At 36.3% G+C, this 24,487-nt stretch overlaps 1 protein-coding gene across 3 annotated transcripts in view; it reads right to left on the bottom strand.

Annotated features, from left to right (window-relative positions):
- NUP107 (nucleoporin 107) overlaps positions 1 to 24,487 on the bottom strand; it is a 43,215-nt gene that overhangs the window by 1,331 nt on the left and 17,397 nt on the right. For all 3 annotated transcript variants that reach the window (XM_059934686.1, XM_059934685.1, XM_059934687.1), the window contains 18 exons: positions 24,398 to 24,469; positions 23,909 to 23,997; positions 21,785 to 21,863; positions 19,917 to 20,030; positions 16,290 to 16,380; positions 16,065 to 16,141; positions 14,112 to 14,171; positions 12,912 to 13,057; positions 12,736 to 12,784; positions 10,048 to 10,117; positions 9,609 to 9,727; positions 8,857 to 8,895; positions 8,405 to 8,555; positions 7,547 to 7,659; positions 6,509 to 6,611; positions 5,891 to 6,051; positions 5,104 to 5,229; positions 4,603 to 4,716 (listed from right to left, as the gene is read on the bottom strand). In XM_059934686.1, coding sequence (XP_059790669.1) covers positions 4,603 to 4,716; positions 5,104 to 5,229; positions 5,891 to 6,051; positions 6,509 to 6,611; positions 7,547 to 7,659; positions 8,405 to 8,555; positions 8,857 to 8,895; positions 9,609 to 9,727; positions 10,048 to 10,117; positions 12,736 to 12,784; positions 12,912 to 13,057; positions 14,112 to 14,171; positions 16,065 to 16,141; positions 16,290 to 16,380; positions 19,917 to 20,030; positions 21,785 to 21,863; positions 23,909 to 23,997; positions 24,398 to 24,469 — 1,773 coding nt within the window. The remainder of the gene's footprint in view (positions 1 to 4,602; positions 4,717 to 5,103; positions 5,230 to 5,890; positions 6,052 to 6,508; positions 6,612 to 7,546; positions 7,660 to 8,404; positions 8,556 to 8,856; positions 8,896 to 9,608; positions 9,728 to 10,047; positions 10,118 to 12,735; positions 12,785 to 12,911; positions 13,058 to 14,111; positions 14,172 to 16,064; positions 16,142 to 16,289; positions 16,381 to 19,916; positions 20,031 to 21,784; positions 21,864 to 23,908; positions 23,998 to 24,397; positions 24,470 to 24,487) is intronic.

Below are 24,487 nucleotides of genomic sequence, written 5' to 3'. Positions count from 1 at the left end.
TGAATTTATGATGTCTTTGTATAATTTATTAAAAATAGAAAAATTAAAAGAATCTGAAGATTTGCATGGGACAGAACTAACAGATACATGAGGAAAACACTGTAGAGAAAACAGTGAGCATTTCTTTATAACCATACAGGGATCTTTCTAAAAAATTTTGTGGGTACTAAGAGTGCAGAAAAAAGAACAGATCTTTTATGCCCACTACATTTTCTTATAAAAAACTGAAAACTAAAATAATTAAAATAATAAAAAGGTACCCAACTACAATAGAATTTCTGAAATAATCTTAAAAATTAGAAGGAAATCCATAGGACTCATAGTGTAAAACAAAACCGAAAACAGGACAAGCAAAAATACCAACTGGTCCTTTGAAAAGCCTAATAAGACACCTAATTAATTAAAAATTTTTTCCTTATGACAATTATATTAACCACTAAAAATCTCTTCATGTGCGAGACTATAATATTAAATTGCTAAAACATTTTCAAAGGTAGATGTAAGTGGAGGTGTGAAGCAACAGAATGTAATCTGGAAATTATACCAAGGAATAATTGTACTAAATCTGACATAGGTCAGGTTTCCACACATATGAAAAATTAGTGTCAATCTTTTTGTCCTGTTTTGAGATATAGATACATAGAAGCAAATATTAAAACGCATGCTTTGTATTTTCTTAGCTTTAAAAGGGAAAGCACCTTCATTTATTTTCTCAAATAGGAACTTACCACCTTCAGAGGAGGATTTAAAACACCTCAAGGTCTTACTCATAATTCATATTAGTGAATCCTACTAGGGGTAGTAAGAATAAGAAGACTGCTTCTTTCTGGGTCACTCCATTTGTACTCCAATGTACTCTTTCCCCCTATGCTAAAGAAGCAAAGTACCCCTGGCCCCTAGACTCCTTTCCACCTGCTTATTGATAACCTCGTTTCATAGGATGGATTCTAGCACCTGCCTCTCCGAAATCCTGTTGCTTCCAAATATCAGGGTGTGATCTCTTCTGCTGACTACAGGCGATTTCCATACCAGTGGGTTGGCTGCTATCAACCATCAACCAACCAGAATCATGCCTGATGGGCCCAGCAATTTGCCACAAGGAAAAGGGAATAAATTGCTCTGCTATAACCTATGATATTTTTCTCATCTGAATAAAAAATCCTGTAAATTTGAAAAATTTGAAAAATCCTGTAAATATATAAAACAAAAAGATTCTTTCCATCAGGGACATGTAGTGCTTTATATGTGAGAAAAGCTCATTAACTGATATGTGTTGATGTGTTTATGTACATATATGTGCATATATGTATATGTCCTACTTAGGATAGGGGGTTTGGGGGTGGGGCAGGGTCTCTAAAGAGAGATGACGCTGGAGCAGACTGCTGAAGGACGTAAGGAAGCCATCCATGCAGATATCTGGGGGGAAGAGCACTCTAGGCAGAAGAACGGCAAAGAGGCCAGAAGGCCAGAACAAAGTGAGGGGAGAGCAATGGATGCAAGACTGGGGAGGCAGTCAAGGCCCAGCGGATGTGTGATCTTGTAGGTCAAGAAAAGAACTCTGGGTTTTATTCAAAGTGTAACGAGAAGCCATCAGAAGGGTCTGAGTAGGAGAGTCATACCTCTTTGATTTTAAAAGGATTACTAGCTGAACTATATGAGGAAGGGACTGCGTAAGGAAGAGTGGAAGCAAGGGAAAGACAGTTGAGGCTTCAACTAGAATGTGGTTGAGGCAGAGGTGGCGAAAAGTAGGTAAAGATGAGCTGCCTCCTCCATTCCCCCTGCCGTCCCTGTGTGCCACCAGCCTCCAACACGAATGGGCCCGTTCTGCAGTTATGTAAAAAGTGAGGTACAGATGTAAGAGTCAGCATATAAGGCCGGGGCTTTGTTGAACAGCTGTGCCTTGCACGTGGTGCTAGCCAGGTGAGTGAGTGGGGGCTGAAATCTAATCCATGCTCCAGTCTACAGGTCATGTGCACTTGGCATGGAATCTATCTGTGTAAGAGAATGGATACCATTTCCTAATTTTTATACAAGTGATATAAGTGCTATCAGGAGCCCTGAATAATTTCCTGCTTTGCTGAGTATGTAAGAGTATTAAGCTAAACTCAACTCAAAATATCATTATTTATCATTTGATTGTTCAAGAAATCTCTTCTTGTTTGGATTAGATTTGAAGAAGTGATTGAGACTGAATATTGATTTTTAAATGTTTGGTAAAACAAAATGGTATCATTCATAGCCTTCCACTCCTACTCTATTTTTAAAACACTCCAGAGTGTCTGTTTTGTGACTTTCACTATTTTTTTTTTAATTTATTTATTTGGTTGCTCCGGGTCTTAGTTGCAGCAGGCGGGCTCCTTAGTTGTGGCATGTGAACTCTTCGTTGTGGCATGCATGTGGGATCTAGTTCCCTGACCAGGGATCGAACCTGGGCCCCCTGCATTGGAAGCGCGGAGTCTCAACCACTGCACCACCAGGGAAGTCCCTAATCTAAGATTAATTATTAGAATAACAAAGATTTATGTATAAATAAGGCATCAAGTCTTTTCAAACCTTAAATACCATTTAATTAGCATTTTGCAACACTAAAATTTTATCTTCATGAGCAGCAGCATGAAGTAGAAGAGAAAACCCAAGGAACCTGCTAAAGGTTCAAAACTATTTATGAAGCCAGCAGAGTTACTCTATCAGGAATAGTAGCAAATAGGGGCTCAAATCTAGCCTCCTGTCCCTAATGTTTTTGCTTCTGGTCAAAAAAGGGAAGCCAGAGGAACTAGAAAAATGTAGTAGCAAAAACCAAACCAAAACAAACAATAAAAAAGGAGTGATGATCGCTTCTCAGCCTTTTGGCTAAGATCAAGTGTAAAAAAGGAGTGACTATACTAAGATTCAGGGAATGCAGAAGGAAAGATACCAAACATACTCCTGTGATTTTTCTGTTCAAAATAATATACCTAATATCCAAGAATCCAGCATTTACAATCCTTGGACAGATCATCAGGTCTGCAGAGGTAAAACTGAGTTACTCCCTGTTTCTGTCATGCCCCATGAGCAAGCCTCAATGCCTTTCCCTCACACCATTATTACCTGCAGCATCCTTCCTTTCTCCCACCTCAGCTCATCCAAATTTACCCAATTTGTTCAAGGTTCAGTAAAATGCTACACCTTTCAAGCATTCTGTCCAGATCTCTTCCAGGTAGCAGGAACCTTTTCTTTTCCTAAACTCACAAAATGCTTCATCTGTGCTTTTCTTATGGCACTTAGTACTTCTGTAACTGGTTTCTCAACCCAGGCTACACATTAAAGCTCTCCAGGTAATTAAAAAAAAAGAAAAAGCCAGCCAGCCCTATCTGAGACCAATTAACCCAGAATCTCTGGAAGTGGAACCCGGTATTTTTTTTTAGTATTTAAAAATATATTTTATTTGAAAATCATTTCAAACAAACTAAATTACAACAATAGTACAAAGAATATCTCAATACCCTCACCCTTTGTTCAGTCTTTGCCCTGTTTGCTTTATGATTTGCATCTGTATGTGTATCTATAAATACACATTTTTTTAACCCTTTGAGGGCAAGCCACATAATCATGTTCCCTTACCTCTAAATACTTCAGTGTTTACTTCCTAATAAAGAGAAGTTTTTCTAATATAATCACAATGCAGTTAACGACGTCAGGAAATTTAACAGTGACGTAATACCTTAACATCACTGACTCAACACTCTCCTTTATAGCATCTTTCTTCCTCCAATGCAGGAGCCAGTTTAGGATCACGTACTACATTTAATTGTTATGTCTTTTCAGGACTCTTTAAAAAAATTTTTTTTTAATACAATTTTTAAAGGCAACATTCCATTTATAGATATTACAAAATACTGGCTATATTCCCCATACTGTACAATATGTCCTTGTAGCCTATCTTACACCCAATAGTTCCTACCTCCCCCACCCCGCAACCCCTATGTTGCCCCTCCCTCCCCGCTCCCCACTAGTGGTAACCACTAGTGGAACCAAACCAGTATTTTTTAAAAGTTCTCCAGATCATTTAAATAGACAGCTCAGAGGTGAAAACCACTGCTTTATATATGTCTTACTCATTCTACTAGACTTATCTTCATATCCATAAATTGAGTTGAATACATATATAATTAATTTTTAGGTCCAGAACTTTAAAAAATTAGATTTGGGACTTCCCTGGTGGCACAGTGGTTAAGACTCCACGCTCCCAATACAGGGGGCCTGGGTTCGATTCCTGGTCAGGGAACTAGATCCCCCATGCATGCTGCAACTAGGAGTTCACATGCTGCAACTAAGGAGCCCACCTGCTGCAACTAAGACCCAGCACAATCAAATAAATACATAAATAAATATTTTTTTAAAAATTAGATTTTACTATCCTGAGTGAACATATTAAATATGGAAAAATAGTTTACCCAAGAGTCAAACATTCCTATATTCCCTAACTAGTATTTCAGGTTAAATTATGGGATGTTTAGTTATAAGTACAAAGGTTATATAAGATCTGTAGCTGCTCCTATTCAAAAAACTTTTAAAAAAAGACATTGTTTTTGCTTTTAGCTATAAACAATGCACACAGCTTACCTCTCTAACATCCACCATCCACCCTCCATCAACAAACAACAAGACATTGTACATTTTCTCCTTCACATCAGCAGTTAGAGCATCCAAATGCCCTTTCCAAATACCATAATCCATCTGCAAAACAAACATAAGATAGATATATAACAGACTATAATGTATCTGTAAAGTACAGACAGGAATATACATATATGGAACATCATTCTAAATAGTTGACATTCAGTAAGCCAAATATAAATACAAACATCGATGGATTGCAGTTCAATAAAACACTAAAATGTTAACCATGTAAATGAGCACTATTGTCACCTGAAGGTATGTTTCATGTTTGGTTAATTATCTACAGAAAAGTAACTAAAGGGATGGCTTTTTTTCAAAGTAGAACAGTAATAAGGAAGATCACTTGTTATAATAGGAATATAACTGCTGAAAAAATGATCTCTTTAAATATATGACATGTATTTTTGAGATGCAATAGACATGTCTCATCTACATTCAACTTACTTCATATTTCTTTTCTTTGTGTTCATGAGCCACTTTCTCAGTAAAAGTTGCTTGAGGTGTCAAAGTAGGTTTTTGTGGAGCTGAATTCATATGCTTAAACCACTCATTAAAGGTTTCATGGGCTTCCTAAAATGCAAAATAAAATAGAGAAATACAAAAAAAAAAACTGTTCACATATGTTCAACAAAGTTTTTGAAAATTTGCTTCTTAGAAATAATTTTTCAGTAGCAAGAAATAAAATCGTTTAATATTTCTTTTTTATCCAAAAAAAAAAAAATCATGGTAAGTGTTTTGTTTGTGATGTTCACATGTTTACTTGTCTGTCTTCTTGACGAGGCTATTAGCTTCTAGAGGGCAAGGATAGAAAGACATCCAGAATTAGTCCTAGAACCTAGCCAATCACTTCATTATTTGTTGAATGAATTTTGAATGAGTATGTTGTTATTTTAGTCACAATACAGAATATCTTGCTTTTTTCAGTTATTGCCAAAAGCAGAAATGTTAAAGTTGAGGGAAGCATTCAAAGAATCTTAAGAAAACATACGTTTCAGACATCACACACACTATCTACCATGTGAAATGTTCTTAGTTGGTTAGCACTGATTAGAGGCTCATGCAAATGAAGATCAGGTCTTGTCTTCAAAGTTCTTATGGATCAGTCAGTCCCACAGTCGCAAGGGAGCTAAGATAATAAGTCAATCACCACTTCTGGAAAAACAGTTCAAGGTCTGAGAGTGAATCAGGAAAGTCATCATAAAGAAAGGTTTTGTGGTTTTTACAATCTCACCAAGTAAGCTCTAATGCACAAATGTTCTCGGATAGCGTTATCATCTTCAGCAGGAAGTGGGCTATCCATTCCTTGTTCCTCCCACTGGTTATAGATTTCTGCTATTGAATCCTGAGGAATTTTCACAAATACTTCTTTTGCAGCTTCGTGCTTTTTTGATGCTGTGAAAAACATATACAGTTTTTCAATACATATGGATTTCTGTGTCATGGTTTCTAAAGGAATCAAATTATTGGTTTGCAACTTTCACAGCTACCTGTAACCATTTCAGGTCTCAAGGTACTTCTGTTAAAGGTCTGGGTGATCTCTCTACTTAATGGCTGGGCTTTTCCTTATTTCAATGTAACAGTCACAAAAGGATTCATTAAATGCAGTTACTTTTACATACTTTTCTGTGTCTTAAAAAAAAGCAATTCAATTTTTTCAAAGCCTTGAGATTATATGCAAAATTGAGTAGGACATGAAAAGTCACTATTAAATATGTTTTGTTTCATAATACCAGCCATAACAGTGGCTGTTTTGTACCTTACCCTACTGGAAGGGTTGGAAAAACAAACAACAAAGTTCTAAAACAGAACAAAAACTTTAAAAAAAAAAGAATATAAAAATACAGCATACCCAAGAATTTCCTCATTATGGCATTGCCTTGTTTTAGTGCTTCCGCCCTCTGTGATGGGTCAAATACCAACCAGTCAATTACATCGATTTTTAAACGGTCCTCCTATTCATTTAATTGGAAAAAAGAAATGTCAATTGTGTTTTTTCTAAGATATTCTGCAAATTAGTAGAACCAGCTTATGCCTGTACTTCTAGTGAATATTTTCCCTCAGGTTATACAAAATAATGAAAGAAAATAGCTTTTCTTAGTTTATTTTCACATTTAATAGGTCTCTATTAAATTATAGAAAAAACTTACTGGACTGTGAATCTGGAATTATATATGTGATGTCCCACCAACTTAATTACGTAATTCCTTTAAGTGCTACTCTAAAATTTTTTTCTTTCCTAGATAAAATTTTCTATTCTTTTCTGAAAACAGGAATAAGTAAGCTACATAAAAGTTAGTGATTGATCGGGACTTCCCTGGTGGTCCAGTGGTGAAGAATCCACCTTCCAATGCAGGAAACTAAGATCCCACATGCCGTGGAGCAACTAAGCCCACGTGCCTCAATGAGAGAGCCCGTGTGCCACAAACTACAGAGCCCATGAGCTCTGGAGCCCACATGGCATAAACAGAGAGAAAAAACCCACATGTCACAACTAGAGAGAAGGTCACGTGCCGAAACGACGGGCCCACCCGCCACAATGAAAAGATGCCGCAATGAAAAGATCCCGAGTGCCGCAACTAGGACCCGACTCAGCCAAAAAAAAAAAAAAAGTTAGTGACTGATCAAGTATCTAGAATAATCCGATGAGCAAAAATCCAATGCTCAGGTTTTTTCTATTAAAGTAACTTCCCTTAACATAATACTACTATTAAGCAATTCCTTACACAAGACCTTAAGTTTGCTGCCAATTTTTATAAACTTGGCTGACAAAGAAAAATTCTTAAAAAAAGAAAGAAGCCAGAGTATTTTAAGGTAGAAGTTCACAAAAGCATAACATGAGGGATTATCATGAGTTATATAACACACCTCTCTCTTCCCCTCATGTTACCTCAGTAGTGCCAGTATCTAGGGCTGGGGCCAGGTCATGATGACTGAATTCACCATTATCTTTCTTTCGAATATTCTCAACTACGGTTTTTGTTATAGTTGCAATATCCAAATCTGAAGAATTTTTTGAAGAAACAAAAACAAGAATTAATCGTTCACACTAATATCCTCTAAACAGTCACAATGATTTGGTAAATTTGGGATAACAATTCTTTAAAAATATATAAAGTATGAAAGACATTATAAAAGAAAATGCCAAAATTAAAAGATATTTTACACAAGTTACAGTATAGGTTATTTCATTCCTAAAACAGAATTTCACTGAAAACCTCATTCCTTTTTTACCTCGTAAGAGAAATAGGATTTAAAACTAGAAGGCTAGGACTTCCCTGGTGGCGCAGTGGTTGAGAAGCTGCCTGCCAATGCAGGGGACACGGGTTCAAGCCCTGGTCTGGGAAGATCCCACATGCCGTGGAGCAACTGGGCCCGTGAGCCACAATTACTGAGCCTGCGTGTCTGGAGCCTGTGCTCCGCAACAAGAGAGGCCGCGATAGTGAGAGGCCCGCACACCGTGATGAAGAGTGGCCCCCGCTTGCCGCAACTGGAGAGAGCCCTCGCACAGAAATGAGGACCCAACACAGCCATAAATAAATAAATAAATAAATAAAATTAAAAAAAAAAAAAAGACTCTAACTAGAGAATGCGTTTGAAGGCTCCTCTTTGAACTTGCAAAGTTTAGCTACTTAAACATATTATTCAATATGTAAAAAAAAAAAAAACTAGAAGGCTAAATGTTACTAAAGCCAAAATGATAATCTGCCTACAAAGCCCAGTAGATGAAGTTCTCAACCATTTTTACCTGCTTCTTTAGCCAGCTCCAGGCAATGGTGGCGCTGTTCAAATTCTGTAACACCTTCCAAAAATAATGCATACTGGGCAACAGCAAGGTCTTGAGGCAAATGACAGGTATAAAATGCTATGAGATTTGTATGTTTCTCATTTATTAAAAGCTAAAAAACAAAAAAAGGATCAAAGTATGTCAATAATAAAACAAGTTCTAGGATCAACAGTGCTTTTTAAAAAGTTCACTTCAAAATTTCAAATATATTTAGGAGAGATTCATACAGATATAGATCTGTGCTGCTAAACAGAATTTTAAATTCCAAAAGAAAGTATTTATGACAATTAAAAGACCTTTATGGTTTTGATGACTCTCCTGCCACTAGATATTAAAATATTATCATTCTGATTTTTGTTTTCATTAAAATGGTAAAAAAAAAAAGAATATAATTGTGGTTTCTCAAAGTTTACCTGTATGTATGTCTTTAAAACCTCAATGGAAACTTCTTCCTTCATAGGAAAAAAAGATATAATTATTAAATTATAAATACAACTGCTTATGTGTACCAGCAATATATCTAATAAAAATTCCACTATAATGATTTAATGACTTTTAATATTTACCACTGAGCAATAACTACATGCAATAACTAAGTGCTTAGCAAAGTTCATGTATTACCTTACCCTAACTCTTTGTGGGTAGTTACTATTATTGTTCACATTTTATAGAGGAAGAAACTAAGACCTAAGGAGGTTTTATTTACCCAGAATTACACAGCTAGAAGCTGCTGAGTAAGAATGTGAATCCAGGATTCTTACTCCAAAACCCAAGATTTCAACTACTGTATCATTCTGCCTTCTACATGTACTCTGACCAAAATGTTACCAATCATTTAGGACAGAAGAAAAAGAAAAAAGAAAACAAAGGTTTAAGATCTCAGAGAACTTAGTCTGGTTCAGTTAGCTTAGTTGGTTGATTTAGAGTTGGGTACTGATGAGGATTAAAGTTATAAACTGTCCAAAAACCAGGTAACCACCAGCATTCTGCAGCCACAGATTAGAACCCTAACAAGTAACCTGCAGTGAATTATCATCGAGTGACCATATGAGACTGTGGTCACCATTTCCAGAAAACAACAACCAAAAAGTAGCATGTTTTCCTGACAATAGGTGTATAAAGCATCAGTCTTGTAGAGAATGGTAAACAGCTCATTTTTATTTACTTTGGTCTGTAGTCCCAGAGTGCGGAAAAACAAAATGAGGTGAGTCATGAAGCGAAGGAGGTGTCCAGGTAGATTGCTTCTGCTTTTGGAAAGCCATTTGCTAAATTCCTCCATCAGACCTATAAGCCATCAAAGCAAAGATGCAACAATAGGGATAAAAATCAAAAGAAGAGATATAAACACTATCCAAGGACATTTATTGTATTCCTATACCACTACCAGTTCACTATCTCATTGTTAAGAACCATCATATAAAACAGACTCTGGATTAAATTCAAACTTTATTTTCTAAAAATTAAGTAAATAGTTGCATTCAGATAGGTTGATATTTATAGAGATGATAAAATGTGGTAACTCATATGCACTGTTTTGATAACTTTTTACAAAATTACTAAAGAAAACAAAGAACTCATACAAAGTGAAATAAAATATATCTTACCATCAATGTCTCCCAGGATAAGGAATTTTTGAACTATATGATAATGTTCTTGATTCTCTTCCAGAACTCTCTGAAAAAATTTTTACATTTTCCATAAATCTACTATGGTCATTCTGCAGTATGTACTCATTGGTAAGCTAAAAATGTCAACTTTTGAAGGAACATATACAAAGAAAAAGCTGGAAATGAAGGGTCTTAGGAGACCAAAATAAAGTAAAATATGAGAAAGATACTGCCCTTGGAATATATACTCAAGGCTGAACATTATCTCTGAAAGCAGAGAATTGCAATAAAACAATTTAATCTCTGTGAATGTTATGAAACTTTTTTTATATTTTACTACAGTTTTCCTTGGCAGTCCATGGTGAACCAGAAAAGAAGGGCACATGCGACCAAATCAAATAAACTGTAAGATTTCCTTCAACATAAACAGTGGTTCTTGAAAGCATTCTTTGGGTATTCTCTTCTGCAAATGGCACCAAAAGTAACAAAACCCATCAAAATAGCGATTACGCACTGAGCAGAAAAAATTTACAAGTAACCTGCTGTTGGATTTTTTTCTGAAGCAAATAATTCATATATTTTTGGTCAAATATATTTTGATTTTTATTTGTCTAGATTTTCTTCCAGCATTTTTTCTTTTTTACATTCAAATGTTTGCTCCCTCTGGAACTGATTTTAATACATGGCATGAAGCAGAGATCTAGCTTTGTTTTCTTCCAGATGGAAAGTCAATTATGTCCATACCATGTATGTAAATAAACCATCCCTCTTCCTCTGAAAGGAAACGTCATCTCTGTCATCTACATCTATTAAGTTCTCATATATATTTGAATCTAATACGGATTTTCATATTCCGATGATCTATTTATTCCTGTGATAATTCTATACTGTTTTATTATATCTTTATATTGTTTTATTATTGAGGAAGGCAAATACCCTATTAACTATTGTTCTTTTCTCGCCATACTCACTTATTCTTCTACTTGGAAATTTTCTGTTCAGAAATAATGCCCCAAAGCATTAGGTTTCAATGTTAATTTTGGAATGACTGATATTTATATCAAATCACCTCATCCAGGAATGTGGTATATCTATTTATTTGTGTCTTTCAATAGGATTCTATAGTTTTTTTTATGAAGGTCCTCAAACCCTTGGTTAATTTTATTCCTGGGTATCTTATAGTTTTGGTCAGTAATTTAAATGGGACTTTTGCAGGGAGCTAAATCCTTTTCTAACTAGCTGTAACAATTACAAAAAGGATATGATTTTTTTCATAACTTTGTCTTGAATTTAGATACTTTAAAAATTCTCTTATTAATTGTAGTAACTTACTGCATCTTGAGTTTCTAGATTTACACTCTCATCATATATATGTAAATGCTCCCCCGTTTCTAAATTTGTATCTATTCCTTGACTTTCTTGTTTTATTTTCATTCATTGGAACCTCCAAAACAACAGACTGGTAAAAAAAACACTTGATAGAGAAAGCATTACATTTTTTTTACTATACAAAAAGCTCTTATACAATAATAAAGAAAAGATAAAATCCAACAGAAAAATAGGTGAAAGCTCTAAATAGGAAATTCAAAAATGGTCAATAAACATAGGAAAATTTGCTCAGCCTTATGAATAGACAGAGAAATACGAGAAGAACAGTGAGTTTCTATTTCCCACCTAATCTGATGGATTGGCAAAAAATAAAAAAACTGTGATATCTGGGACTAGTGAGAATGCAGGGAAATGGCCACATTAATAAATTACTTGTAGGAGTATGAATTAATTGCTACAACAAGGGAATTAACTTAATATACATATACCCTTTAACCCAACATTCCTGCTGCTTTCAGGAAACTTGTAAGAAACAGGACTAGTAGACAAGCATAAAAAAATAAGAATAAATAAACAAGAATGTTCATTGCAGTGCTAGAAGCAACCGAAATATCACCAAAAGGGGAATGATTAAAAAAAAGGATACGTCATTCTATAGAACATTATATACCTATTAAAAATAATAAGTTAGGTTAAGTTAAATCTATATTCACTAACTCAAAGACAGTATCATTAAATGGGGGGAAAAAAAGCACCGTAGACTAATGTAGGTAGAATGATGTGAAAAACAACCTCAAAAACCAAAATCCTATACTGGAATATCTACATTATCTACATATATTTGTAAGATTATGGAGAAGGATATGTAGGATACATATCAATGTTTTATCATCTCAGTGAATGAGAATAACCATAAAGAGGTTGGGAGGAAGTTTTATAAAGGCCTTACTTACACACCTTTAGATTATTTTGTTTCAAGTACATACTTTGGTTATTTAAAAAAATTTTTAAGAATATTACTTTAAAAAATACTAGATTATTTTGAGATCTAGGAAAAGAAAGTCTTGTTAATTTTCCATTATATATTTTAATTTTTCAAAAAGAAAGGGATAAATTAGCTTACATGCATAACATATATTTAGATGAAACCAATCCTAAACCAAATAAACAGAAATGATGTATCATTTAAATATGCAGTTAAGTTTTTTCTTTTTAAAGAATATCTCTTATAAGAATAAGAGGTAAGGAAAGGAAAATATAACAAGATTTGACATACTTTTGTGCCTTTCAGCTACAGTGCACAACAATGTAACATTTAGTTTTGTATTCCAATTATCCTAAAATATTAATACTTACCTTTTTATCAGTAGCTTGAAGTTCTTCAAAAACCTTTTCTAAGGTCCAACTTTGAAAGAAAGAACAAGGAAAGGGATAAAATAACGCTAATAAATAATATGAACAAAGACTACAAAATAAAACTGCACAGAGAATACTACAAATCCTCATGATGAAAAACAAACCAACTCACTCACTTTGCTTCCAAATATTCTCTAGGGAGTTCTTCAGTTTCATCCAGAGTTATTACCGATGTCCGGATCTCCTGTTCTACCAGACTGTCCACCATCACCCGAAAGTAGGCCCACACTGTGTCTTCCCAGGTGTCACAGACAGGAAGCAGCTTTACCCCATTCCAAAACAGAAACATGCAGACATAGTCAACAAAAAAGAAAGGAAAAGCAGTTACACCCACTTATATGGACTATAAAGTCACTATAATGACATAAGACATTGTGGATTGTAAAATATCATACCAAAATAACCTCCTCCCTCCACCCCTCAAACCACATCTCCTTTTTTTTTTTTGGCCGCACTGCACAGCATGAGGTGAGGGATCTTAGTTCCCCAACCAGGGATTGAACCCATGCCCCCTGCAGTGGAAGCTCAGAGTCTTAACCAATGGACCGTCAGGGAAGTCCCTCAAACCACATCTTCTAAGAAGTCTGAACTATTATGATTTTTTCCATGATGAGTACACAATAGCATCAATGTTCCATGCTGATATAAGATGGTGTTTCAACTAATTATGGTAACATTCCTCAAAACAGCTGTAAAATGTAGGGGGTAGTAGGAGTTGTGAGAAGCGCACACACATGTGAGACAATTCAAACAGTCATTGTGCCTTTGTGGAATACTTCTGGATAAAGCTATGGGAACCATAAGTCATCAATAAATGTGTATTGGAATTAAATTTACAATTCTTAGAAACTGAAATCTGATTTCATGTATTAAAACATCATTTGGGGGACTTCCCTAGTGGTCCAGTGGCTAAGACTCCACGCTCCCAATGCAGGGGCCCCAGGTTTGATCCCTGGTCAGGGAACTCTATAGATCCCACAAGCTGCAACTTAGAGTTTGCATGCCGCAACTAAAGATCCCACATGTGGCAAAGAAGATCCCACGTGCCACAACTAAGACCCAGCGCAGCCAAATAAATAAATTAATTTAAAAAAAAAAAGTAAGATTAAAATAAATAAATAAATAAATAAAACATCATTTGGTGTATGAGATACATCACATTAAGTACCTCAAGTTACTATTCTATTTCATGATTATCTCTATCACTGCTATTATTAGTAGCTTAAGCTTATACGATTATTATATATGGTTATATATATGACATATATATATGATTTCATTCCATAGAAAAAAAATTATTAAAATAAATTGCATACCTGCTTCAGATTCCCACTTAAAGCTGCATAAATTGCTCTCTCATATCTATTAAAAAGCTCCTGAAATACAATGAATATAAATAAAATTGAACTACTGTTTTTCTTAGTATGTCAACTTTTTTCATAATCTGGAAATCTGTAGTGTCTTCTAAAATGAACTTATTTACTCACCTGACAGTTTCTAAACTTTAGTAAAAGATCTAGTTGGGGAATAAGAAGGAAGGACCCCTTAGTTTGATATAGCCAATGCTGAAATCTTCCTGAAAAGTCAAATATCTAAATTTCAAATACAGAGTGAAAGCAGATTCAAATCTAATGGATGCTTTGATTATTTATTACAGTCAAATTTTATTCCAGATAGAATCTGTATAGGTGTTTTCCCCTATTAAGTTTCTAAATACCTAATACTACCTGATACTGACCTAAGAACAACATCCAAACAAGGCACACTTGGAGCCTGTCACGCATCCGTTTGCATCAAATTCCTAAGTAGAATTAATTATATTCATCAAATTATCCCATTTTACTTCTGGATTCTATTAATGACATTTCCTGTTTTCTCATCATCCAAACAAGAGACTTCACAGACTCTCACTATACAACTGAGTCCTCCTCTGCGTTGTTTCCAGTTTCTGGTCCTGACCATTTTTGTTCCCTTCTTTTCTACTCTCCATATTAACCCAGGGCAGGCCCTTATTACTTAGTGTCTGAATAACTCTGACAGGCTCCTAACTAGTTTCTCAGTCTTTAATTCGTTCAATTTTAAGCCTATTTTCCACTGCCATGTTAATCTTCTTAAAGCACTGCTGTCATGTGCCCTCAAGGTTTTGATGGCTCACCACTATCTATGGTACAAAGTTCCCATTCCTTAGAGCAGCACTTGAGGACCACCACTGCCGGCTCCTAATTTACCTTTTTCAATCATCTTCCCATTACAGTCAGTTCTGCTACAAGGCTTGTTTTGAAAATGTGAATTTGTTCCAATGCAACTGATATATCAAGGAACGATTTGAACATAATATAAACTTCCCATTTCCTTATGCACAATTTTGTGCACAAGAAACATTAGCTGAATACAGAAAACAACACCTAACTGAACCAAGCCACTTGGAAATACACAAAACTGACACTCCTCAAACATCTACCAGCTCCCTGAGCTCTCCAGGTGTATGATAAGCTAAATCCATCCACATCAACTGTTACAATTTTGTTTCATTTCAGATAACCTCCTTCTATCACTTCTCAATAACTCACAAGCTGCAACCCTCTGACACCTCATTCCACAAGCAAACTCCAGTTCTTTTTCAAGGTAAACTGCCATATTTATTGCAGCGTTTATGTGTTTATTTAACAGTGTGACACTGTGCTGTTTTTATTAAGTTTTTAACTTTTTATGTGTCACTGGTGGTTTTTGAGTACTGTGCTCTTAATTCCATTTTCCCTAAAAGCCCTGTGGATTTTCTGCACAATTTGTCATGCGGTAGTGATTTTCAGGAATGCGTAGGTGGTGTCATGACAGAACTGACTGTATTTCCTCTTGTGAGCCTTCTGCTCCAACCTGCTAAACCTACCTTCCCTTGAGTTTTCCCAACCTAGGCATCCTACTTAGAATTCCTTCCTCTGCTTTTCATGCCCAACAACTCAAATCCTAGTAATTTTTAAAAGATCGATTCAATTCTCTCTCTTTGGAAGCCAGCTCAGTGCTTAATCTGTGACTTCATTTGCTACATTTTTTTGTATTTTTGCCTTATTTCAGTGCTTAATTCTTAGTACTCAGTGTGTCTGAATAACTCTGATTCGTAAAGCCTGCCCTGTTCTTCAATTTGATTGGAAGTTCTTCGAAAACAGGAACTTTAGTCTTAAACTACTCTCAACATTTCATAGCATCTTCAGCAGGCCTTCAGTGAACTAAGAGTAAAAATCAGTATCAGTAAATATTTTATTATATCTTACATCTTCTGCCATTCTCCAACAACTTATTTTCCAAATGCATCTATATGGATTCCCTTCAACATGTTCTAATTCTGTTCCTATAAAACAGTAAAAGAAATAAAGTTTATAGTTTAAAATGAGATCTCCTAATTTCAACAATTTCTAAAAACAAAAGCTATACTTCACAAAATTGCCATTTAGAGCTAAATATATCCCCAACTCTCAGAATAAAATCAATTAAAATACCTCCGTTAACATTGGGGTCATGATAGAGCTTCCAGCCTTCAAGTGTTGCAGCTCTCCATGCCTGACCACAGCGTTTGCAGAGTCGTTGTGCCTTCAGAAACAAGAAAGAGCGGTTGGTCATATAACCAATGCAGTACTGAAGAAGGACTTGTGCCTTAGAGAAAAGTACAAGCAATTTATGAGGATTAGATAACTTATGGCATAGATGTCACAAAGGATGGTGTAGACAGTCAGTAATGGCGTTTCACTTTAGCCATATGCATGTCTTTCTGTGGTCTCTGCCCGCCTGCCTGCCTGCCTTCCTTCCTTCCTTCCTCCCTCTCTCCCTCCCTCCATGTGGTCCCTCCGTCCCTCCCTCCCTCCCTTCCTTTCTTTCTTTCCCTAATAGTCCCTTTGCTCTTTGATTCTGGGCTTACCACTAGGTGTCCATGGTGCCCACAGGCATGTAATTCTGCTAGAGACAAGTGGGCTAAAGAGGCTGATGACCCCTGATTTATGTAAAAGTATTACAAAAACACTGTTAGTCTCTATAATGACAGGGTGCTATTGCTCATTCAGCCCATAAAGATGATATTTCTTCATGTTAAATGTGACCAATCAGATGAGCTTGACATACCAGTGAGATAGAAACATGTTTGTTGGTCCATCATCTCTTTAGGAACCATCTCTCCCCATTTAGTTCATATGGTTTGAGTAGGTCATATGATTCCATCTCTGAACTCAAGGATTAGGCATGTGATCTAACAAGAATCACTCCCAGGACTCTTGCCGGAGATGTTGGGAAAGAGAGACACTCCTTTTGCTGGGGTTGCTAGCTTGCAGGAGGATGTAAGGCTGGAGCTGCTGGTGGCCATCACTGACACAAATGGCTTCTTGAGAATGAAGCCACAGAGAGGAGTGTCAAGAGCCTGGGAGATACAGTATCCTAATGACATCTTCTAAGTCCCTGAATCTTGCTTTTACAACCAGATATAACCTTCTATACTTCTCTGTTCCATGAGACAATCAATCCCCCACCTGTAAGTAATTTGAGTTGGGCTTCTGTCATTTGAACCTACAGAATCTGATTAATACAACCAGTTAAGGGACTTCCCTAGTGGTCCAATGGTGAAGACTCCACACTCGCAATGCAGGGGGCCCAGGTTTGATCCCTGGTTAGGGAACTAGATCCCACATGCCGCAACTAAGAGCCCACATGCCGCGACTAAAAGATCTCACACGCCACGACGAAGATCCCGCATGCCGTGACTAAGACCCGGCACAGCCAAATAAATAAAAATAAATAAATAAATATTTTTTAAAAAATCGAACCAGTTAAAAAGTATCATACCCAAAACATCATTTTGGATTTATGACTTTTAAAAATTATGAAAGCTATGTAGCAACATGGAAAAATATTTTTAAAATATTTGATATGCTATCTAAAAAAGGCAGGACAAAATCTGAATGCAAAACCTTAAAAACATTTTTCTAAGTGAAATTAGCCAGACACAAAAGAACAAATATGGTATGATTCCACTTACATGAAATAGCTAGAATAGGCAAATGCATAGAGACAGAAAGTAGATTAGGTTACCAAATGCTGAGAGAAAGGGGAAATGGGGAATTACTGCATAATGGTTACGGAGTTTCTGCTTGGGGTGATGAAAAAGTTTTAGAAACATAGTGGTGATGGTTTCGCAACACTGTGAATGTAATTAACGTCACTGAAATTTACACTTGAAACTGGTTAAAATGACAAATTTTGTTATATATCTTTTATCACAATGAAAAAATCAATACTGTAATATACCAAAACTATCGACTTATTCACTTTAAATGGGTCAATTGTATGGCGTTTGAGTTGTATCTCAATAAAGATGTTAAAAAAAAAAAAACCCTGGAAGTATACTATGTTTACGATTATATTAAAAAGATGTACTAAAGAAAAAGGTTTGTCAGTAAATTTTAAAACCCCACTATCTGTGATTATGTAAAGGTAGTGGGACCTTGAGAGTTTTTATTTTTCAAGGCTTTCAATAATGTGATTATATTTTTGTTTTTAAAAATACATCCTTGTTTGCCATTGTGATTCCTAGTATCCTGCACATCACCTGGCAGAGTGGCTGGGACTCAAATATTTTCTGAACAAATGAGTACGTGTTACTTCTTTTCTTTCTTTCTTTCCTTTTTTTTTTTGGGCCGTGCCACCCACGTGGCTTGCAGGATCTTAGTTCCCCAGTCAGAGACTGAACCCAAACCCTCGGCAGTGAAAGCTCGGAGTCCTAACCACTGGACCGCCAGGGAATTCCCCTTCTTTCCTTAATTAAAAAATAAGAATGATGTTTAATAATCCAACACTTACTACTATAAAAATTACTTAATATATGCTAGTGGTTTGTAACACAGAAGAACAAACAACACTTTGAGCTAACATATTTCTATCTAAAGAACATCGCCGAGAGTACAGCAAAACAGGTACAACATAATATCTGAAGCTTGAAGCTCCTATGCATCAGACTACCTCATCTAAAAAGTCCACAAAGCCATCCAGTAAGCTGTCTAATCACATACTTCACATCTTACACACAAGACCTTAACTATCACAAAGGAGGTTACTTTTTTTTTTTAATATATTTATTTATTTGTTTTTATTTTTGGCTGTGTTGGGTCTTTGTTCTGTGCGCGGGCTTTCTCTAGTTGCAGCGAGTGGTGCGCAGGCTTCTCACTGTCGTGGCTTCTCTTGTTGCAGAGCACGGGCTCTAGAGAGCAGGCTCAGTAGTTGTGGCACACGGGCTTAGTTGCTCTGTGGCATGTGGGAATCTTCCCGGGCCAGGGATTGAACCCATGTCCCCTGCATTGGCAGGCAGATTCCCACCCACTGCACCACCAGGGAAGCCCAGGAGGTTACATTTTAAAGAGGTGTTAAAAGGAAGAAATTTGAGGGGATCATAGTCTTCAAATGCTAGACAGTGTCAACTAGAAGAGCAATTAGGGTCAGACTTATTCTTAACTCTTAAAAATCCAAACTAGAAATAGGGACTTCCCTAGTGGCGCAGTGGTTAGGAATCTGCCAACCAATGAAGGCGACACAGGTTCGAGCCCTGGTCCAGGAAGATCCCACATGCCACAGAGCAACTAAGCCCATGCACCACAACTACTGAGCCCGTGCACCTAGAGCCCGTGCTCCACAACAAGAGAAGCCACCATAATGAGAAGCCCGCGCACCGCAATGAAGAGTAGCCCCCACTCGCCGCAACTAGAGAAACCCCACGTGCAGCAATGAAGACCCAACGCAGCCATAAATAAATGTACTAAAAAAAAAAAAAAAGTCTTCATTGAATTTGTTAAAAAAAAAAATCCAAACTAGAAATAATGGGGCTATGCCTAGGGTATGCAGTACACTAATGGGAAGGCAAAGTTTGACTTCTTACAAAGAATTTTCTACCAGAGTTGTGTAAAATGAAGTGCACTGCTTTCTGAAGTAATGTGTTCTTTATCACTAGAAATGTTGGAACGGGAGTTAGATCCAGAAATACTGTGAAAAAGATTACTGCATTGAGGAGGCACTCTCAGTGGTCACAAAGATCCTTTCCAACTTACACTGTGACTTTTTGATATTGGACAAGCAGGGTATACATCATTTACCTCTTCTGTCATTCCAGCACGAATCAGAGTGAAAAGATATTTAAGTAATCTGACTTCATCTTCTCTATCCAGATCATCAAGGGGCATCTTCTGTCTTATGGGAGCATCAGGGTCCTACAAAAATTAATTAATTAATTAAATCATCAACTATAAATTCTTTATATGCACATACAATTTAAACATCATCAAGAGATGATACATGTCTCCTGAATTACATACTGAAATAAATTCACTGAATTTAGTTAAGTAACAAAGGGAATGAAAGTGTCACAAGTGTCCCAAATAGCCACATAGCTGTCTGCTGCCCATTCAAAACAGACTCTGTTGGCCCACAAAGGTGCATACTTCAGTTACGCAAGCTGGAAACAGCCCTAGCCCAGCCCAGCAGCTCCAGAAATTCTACTCATAATTCAAGCTGACTGGAGCTTTACCCTGTTGTAGCAACTACATGGCCCAGTTAATCCTAAACAGAATGAGGCCTAGATGGAGAATGAGCAGAGGAGAAACTGCAGGAATCACAATGCATTCTGTGACTAGAAGGTGTTTAGCTGGTTCTTTCTGAGAACATATGAGAAGAGAGCCCAGTATGGGACTAATGCTACACAAAGCACACCAACACCCAACAAAAGAAATTTTAAAACAGATTTCTAATAAATACCTCCACCCTCAGTTATTCCTACCAACTACCTTTCACAAATAAAAAGAAATGTGCCTTTGAACACTGGGGATAACATAGTGTCCTCACTTTTGCGGCAAAGAGCACACATGATCTACATCAGCGGTCCCCAACCTTTTTGGCACCAGGGACCGGTTTCGTGGAAGACAATTTTTCCACAGACGGCAGGGGGGGTGGGGAGGGGAGCTGGTTCAGGCAGTAATGGGAGCGATGGGGAGCGGCAGATGTAACTTCGCTCACTCGCCTGCTGCTCACCTCCTGTTGTGTGGCCCGCTTCCTAACAGGCTGCGGACGGGGGTTGGGGACCCCTGATCTACATGATGAATTTGAGATGAAAAGCTATCTTAATGTGACTTTAAAAGAGGAGTAATCCTTATTCCAAATGTTACTGAGTAATATCATTATCAATTCAAAAACTGGAAGGCATAATAGGTCAATTGGCTAGTTTCACAAATATTTTGCAGACAGATATAATCATTCAATTATGGAACATGGTTTCTTTCTGGCAAAAGGAAATCACCACTTTCCAGATGTTAAGGGTAAATGATTTTTAGTTGCTTGCTACAGGGGTAATTTTGCTACAATTTATTACAAGAACTTTCAGTAGTTTCCAAATAATTTTCATCAAAACACACTTTTGTTACCAAATGGAATTTTACCTATTTTTTCGACTGCTACTTACTTCTCTCACTCTTCACTATAAACATTTAATTCACATGCCTCCACCTATCACAAAGCTCTGTTCCTTCATTTCTACAATAATTAGACTCCCGTTCTTTTCAAATCCACTGTTACTCCTATAACTCATATCCTAGAATGACCCTTCTAACCTCAAGCTAATTCACAAAGCTTTATTTTTTTCCCCTGCTTTCTATATAAAAGAGCTTTCATAGGTCACCACCTTACAGCTGCAGAGTCAAACCTTGCTATAAAGTCAAAATTAATTTGTTTTAATGCTGGCAAATCAAGAACACTTTCTATACTTTCTTTTACAATTTACAATCTATAGGCCACAGATGGGTTCAAATATATGCCATCAAATTCAAACGCAACTTAGTACTTTTTAGAGTTAAATAGTATATGCAGCCCTTCAGGAAACTAAAACAATGATCCAAGAAAATAAAAATTCTCAGCCTTTAGGAATAAAAATCACTTAACTTTGAAGGCAACTTCCATTTCAAAGAACACTTACCAATTCAGTGACAAGAGGACGGACACTTCCTATGTAAGAAGAGAGTTGCCGCTGTTTCAAGGTATGCAGAGTATTTTCCCTTAAAGAATAAGTACAACTTTTTTTTAAACGAGGAATTTTAATAGGTCTACTTAAAAAAGTCAAGTCAAGGAAAGAAAGAGAGCACAAACTCAGAAAAAACATGCAAAACGCTAATATAAAAGGGCATTTTAGCTCAGATGACTAATGATGTTGAGCACTTTTTCATGCCTTATTGGCCATTCACCTATCTGCTTTTGTGAGGAATCTGCTCAAATCTTTGTCCTTTTTATCCAGCTGTCTTCTTGCTACTGAGTTGTAGTTCTTTATGAACTACAGGTTCTTTATGTTTCTTCCAGTCTGCGGATTGCCACCAATTCCTTTTCTCAATGATGTCTTTTAATGAGGTTTTAATTTCGATGAAGTCAAATCAATCTCTTTCTCCTGATTACTGCTTTCTGTGACAATCGCTTATTCTCCAAGTCACAAAAATGTCCTCTTATGTTTTCTTCTAAGAGCTTTACAGTTTTAGCTTTTACATTGGGGATTATGATCCATCTTGAATTAACTGTTGGGTACAGTGTGAGGGAGGCATCAAGGTTAATCCTTGTTCACATAGATATGCGGTTTTTTCCTGCATGGTTTGTTCAAAAGACATTCCTTTCCCCACTGAATTGCTTTGATGCCTCATTAAAAACCAAATGACCACAGAAGTGTGGCTCTGTTTTAGGATTCTCTATTCTCTTCTATTGATTGGCAAGAAAAGGAGACTAACTCATAAAAAACTTGTAAAAACCTTAACAGGACATATTAACTTAAAAATTTTTTTTTCTGAAAATGAAAATTTCTCTTTCTCTCAGAAAAACCACAACTAACCAAGATTTAAGATTTAAAAAAAAAAAATTGGGCTTCCATGGTGGCACAGTGGTTAAGAATTTGCCTGCCAATGCAGGGGACATGGGTTCGAGCCCTGGTCTGGGAAGATCCCACATGCCACAGAGCAGCTAAGCCCGTGAGCCACAACTACTGAGCCTGCACGTCTGGAGCCTGTGCTCCCAACAAGAGAGGCCGCGATAGTGAGAGGACCCCGCACCGCGATGAAGAGTGGCCCCCGCTCACCGCAACTGGAGAAAGCCCTCGCACAGAAACGAAGACCCAACACAGCCAAAAACAAATAAATTAATTAATTAATTTAAAAAAAATTTGGTAGCACTAATTTCCTAGTTAAGCCGAGAAAAAAAAATTGATTTATAGACTTGATACATATATAATGTTACTGAATTCAAAGGCAAACTGAACTTTTTCTTTAAGTCTTGAAATAAACTGTCCCTTTAACCTAGGGGTGCTTGCTTTCTGGTTTCAAGGTCTTACAATAATTTAGAAGCACTGAAGGATGCAGGGGAAAGAAATTAAAAAACAAAAACAAAAACACATACAAGTAGCTAGAAACATGGGAGAATTGTCTTCTTGATAATCAAATTATGATTATTAAGAAAATATGGCAAAGTGATTGTTTGAAAACGTGAATCAGACCATGTCATTCTTTTACTCTCAAGGCTTCCCATCACACTTAGAATAAAGTCCCAAACCCTTACCTTGGCTACCTGTAAAAGTCCTATATAAGCTGGCTCTCTTCAATCTCATTTCCTACCATTCTTTTCTTTGCTGTGTTCACACTGGCCTCCTTGTGCAAATGCTTTACCTTCTTAGAGTCTCTGTAGTTCCTGTTCTTGCCCTGAACACTTGTCCCTCAAATTTTTGCATGTCTGGCCTCCTTTATTTCTTAAAAACCTCTTATTCTTATTACCTGTTACTTCCTTAGAGAGGCCTTCCCTGGTCACCTCTTCTACTTAAAGTAACTCCCATTACCATCCTCTATCCATCAACTCTGATTCTTTTTTTTCTTTCAAAGCTCTTAGCACCCAATAGGACATATATTTATTTGCTGTCTAACTCTCCTATACAATTATAAATTCCACAAAGGCATGGTTTTTATCTGTTTTGCTCACAGACTGAGTTCAGTAAGAACTGAATAAATATTTGTTGAAAGATGAATAAACAAAATCAACATTAAATGACTTCAACAATAAAAGTTTAGTGACTTACCAATATACTGACTTTGCGTAAAACTCAATATTATCCGAAAAATCTCCAATCTCATCTTTGGCAATGCTCTCCAACCAATCTACCACCAGCTAGGAAAGGGGGGGAAAAGGAGTATTAACTATAAAATCTGTAAGTATTTTATTTGAAGTAGTATTACTCCTACCATTAATTTTTTAAAAAAGGGTTTCTAATTCAAAAATACCAAGTAACAATTTTTTCTATCACTGTTTTTACTTTTTAAAGATGTATAAATATTATGGTAAAAGATATTTTCTATAGGAATAATAGTTTTTAACAGGCTATTCCTGGAAATGGTGGGGCTATTATTTGAAAACAAAAAACAAGGTTCTTACTTCTTTTTAATTATAAATTAAAAGATCAAAAAGAAAAAAATTAAGAAAAAAGTTTGACTTAAAAAACTTCATTTCTTTTATGTCATTTACCTTTCTCCATATTTCACCAAAAAAAATGTAAAAATTCTAGTCATACCTGACTTTGTCGGACAAGTGAATCTCTCTGAAATAATGCTTCCACAACTGCTTTTTCACTGGCATTAAGAACCTATTAAAAAAAAAAAAT

The sequence above is a fragment of the Balaenoptera ricei genome, chromosome 10, assembly GCF_028023285.1.
Source record: "Balaenoptera ricei isolate mBalRic1 chromosome 10, mBalRic1.hap2, whole genome shotgun sequence".
NCBI classification, from domain to species: Eukaryota; Metazoa; Chordata; class Mammalia; order Artiodactyla; family Balaenopteridae; genus Balaenoptera; species Balaenoptera ricei.
This window is presented reverse-complemented; position numbering and strand designations above follow the sequence as displayed.